Source organism: Hordeum vulgare, chromosome 5H, assembly GCF_904849725.1.
Source record: "Hordeum vulgare subsp. vulgare chromosome 5H, MorexV3_pseudomolecules_assembly, whole genome shotgun sequence".
Lineage (NCBI taxonomy): Eukaryota > Viridiplantae > Streptophyta > Magnoliopsida > Poales > Poaceae > Hordeum > Hordeum vulgare.
Window position 1 is genome coordinate 579,360,706 of NC_058522.1, and position 1,767 is coordinate 579,362,472.

General features: G+C 50.8%; 1 protein-coding gene across 1 annotated transcript; it reads right to left on the bottom strand.

Annotated features, from left to right (window-relative positions):
• Positions 1 to 207: 207 nt before the first annotated feature.
• On the bottom strand, positions 208 to 1,394 carry LOC123399542 (putative glycine-rich cell wall structural protein 1). Its single transcript, XM_045093945.1, has one exon. The coding sequence runs from the start codon at positions 1,355 to 1,357 to the stop codon at positions 476 to 478; it is 882 nt and encodes a 293-aa protein (XP_044949880.1). The 5' UTR covers positions 1,358 to 1,394; the 3' UTR covers positions 208 to 475.
• Between the last annotated feature and the right edge of the window lie 373 nt (positions 1,395 to 1,767).

Here is a 1,767-nt window from a genome sequence, read left to right on the forward strand (position 1 = left end):
AGTGCTACCTTCTATGTTACAGTTAAGACTGGAACTATTTTCATTCTAAAACGAACCCAAATTAACACCGGGGGAATATTTATAAAACAAAGCAAGGTTGGTATAGACCTACAAACTAGAGAGTTGCATACTCTAGTTGGTATGCACAAGAAACATAATTGGACATGTAATGGGTCAAAACTCATAAAGACATTGCAAACAAAACAGTGGAATCAAGCAATCGACTATTTGAGATACAAAAGGCTACAAATGAGGTACTCCTTCACATTATTATTATTTATATTGCTGCAAACCTGCCTGAACATGTATATGAGTTAAATGCTAATACAAGAAATGATATTTAGTTCCTTCCAACGACGCTCAAGATCGTCCCTTCCATGCATGCCATGTGTCCTTTGATGTGAAATGCTAGTACAATGATTGAAACTAAAATGCATATCGATGTCCAGTTCTAGCTTGCTCAGCAAGGGATAATTTAGTGGTATCCTCCACCACCAGATCCGGATCCATTGCCTCCACCACTGCCACTTCCTCCATTCTGGCTCTCACCAGTGCCGCCACCCAGGCCACCACCATTTCCCGTGGCATAGCCTTGGCCATAAGAGCCGGTGCTACCTGTCTGAGCGGCGCCAGACCCAACACCAGATCCAACTCCAATGCTTGGGCCATCAGCGGCACCTCCAGTCGCGCCACCACCATTGCCACTTCCTCCTCCATTCGCAAAGCCTCCAGAAGTGTCATCGCTGCCGGCTTGTCCAGCGCCAGTGCCCACACCACCTCCATTTCCGTTGTTTCCGCCGCCACCACCATTACCACTACCGCTAGCATCAGAGTAGCTGGTACCGTCACCACCGGCAACAGGAGCCGGTGCGATTGACACACCACTCTCACCATATCCCTTGCCAAGGCCAGATCCAACTCCGGTTCCACTAGTCCCATTTGCACCGCCACCTTCGCCGCCGCCCCCTCCCATACCATCAGCATTGGCATAACCATTGCCGCTTGGGGCTAACGCAGAGCCACTCAGACCGCTACCAGAGCCATAGCCGGATCCGGAACCAGACCCAGATCCACCCTTTGATCCTCCGCCACCACCAGCTCCTCCCCCTCCACCAAATCCCTTGGCAAAGTTCCACTTGTTACCCAAATCTCCACCACTCTCACCATATCCTAAGCCTCCACCAGACCCAGACCCTTCACCATATCCACTTCCACCAGACGCACCGCCGCCGCCTCCCCCGCCACCACCACCACCTGAGGAACTGGAGGAGCTAGCGAGCATCCTTGCAGCATCGGCAAATCCAATGCTCACAAGGACAACAAAGCCAAGAGCTGCAAGCTTGGTGGTGGTAGCCATTGTTCGTGAGCTGGCTAGAGTAGGACGAGTTGGGTGCTCAGACCATAGAGGGTGGGGTATATATAGTGCTGGAGGGGAGGCCGTGCATGGGTGCTATATGTTAGCACGGCGATCCGATCAGGGTGCTTTTGGATGTGCATTGAGTGAGCTATATTCGATGAGAAGTTTCCTATGATCAGAGTGCAAGTAGTACCGTTGACTATATATCGATCTAGATGGGCATTTCCATGGCCTGACATATACATGTGAAAGAACGTGTAAGTGTTGATGATCGATCCCATCCGGGCATTAAGATGGAGGCCTCACCTGGATCCGTGTGATCGATGTAGCTAGTCGATTCCATCACATGTACGTACGTGGCAAATGATGAATTAAGCATATCCGAAGTACCGCGGCGCGGCGGCCACCTA

Excerpts from the sequence above, each read along its gene's own strand:
- LOC123399542 (XM_045093945.1), bottom strand. The coding sequence starts at position 1,357 with ATGGCTACCACCACCAAGCTTGCAGCTCTTGGCTTTGTTGTCCTTGTG.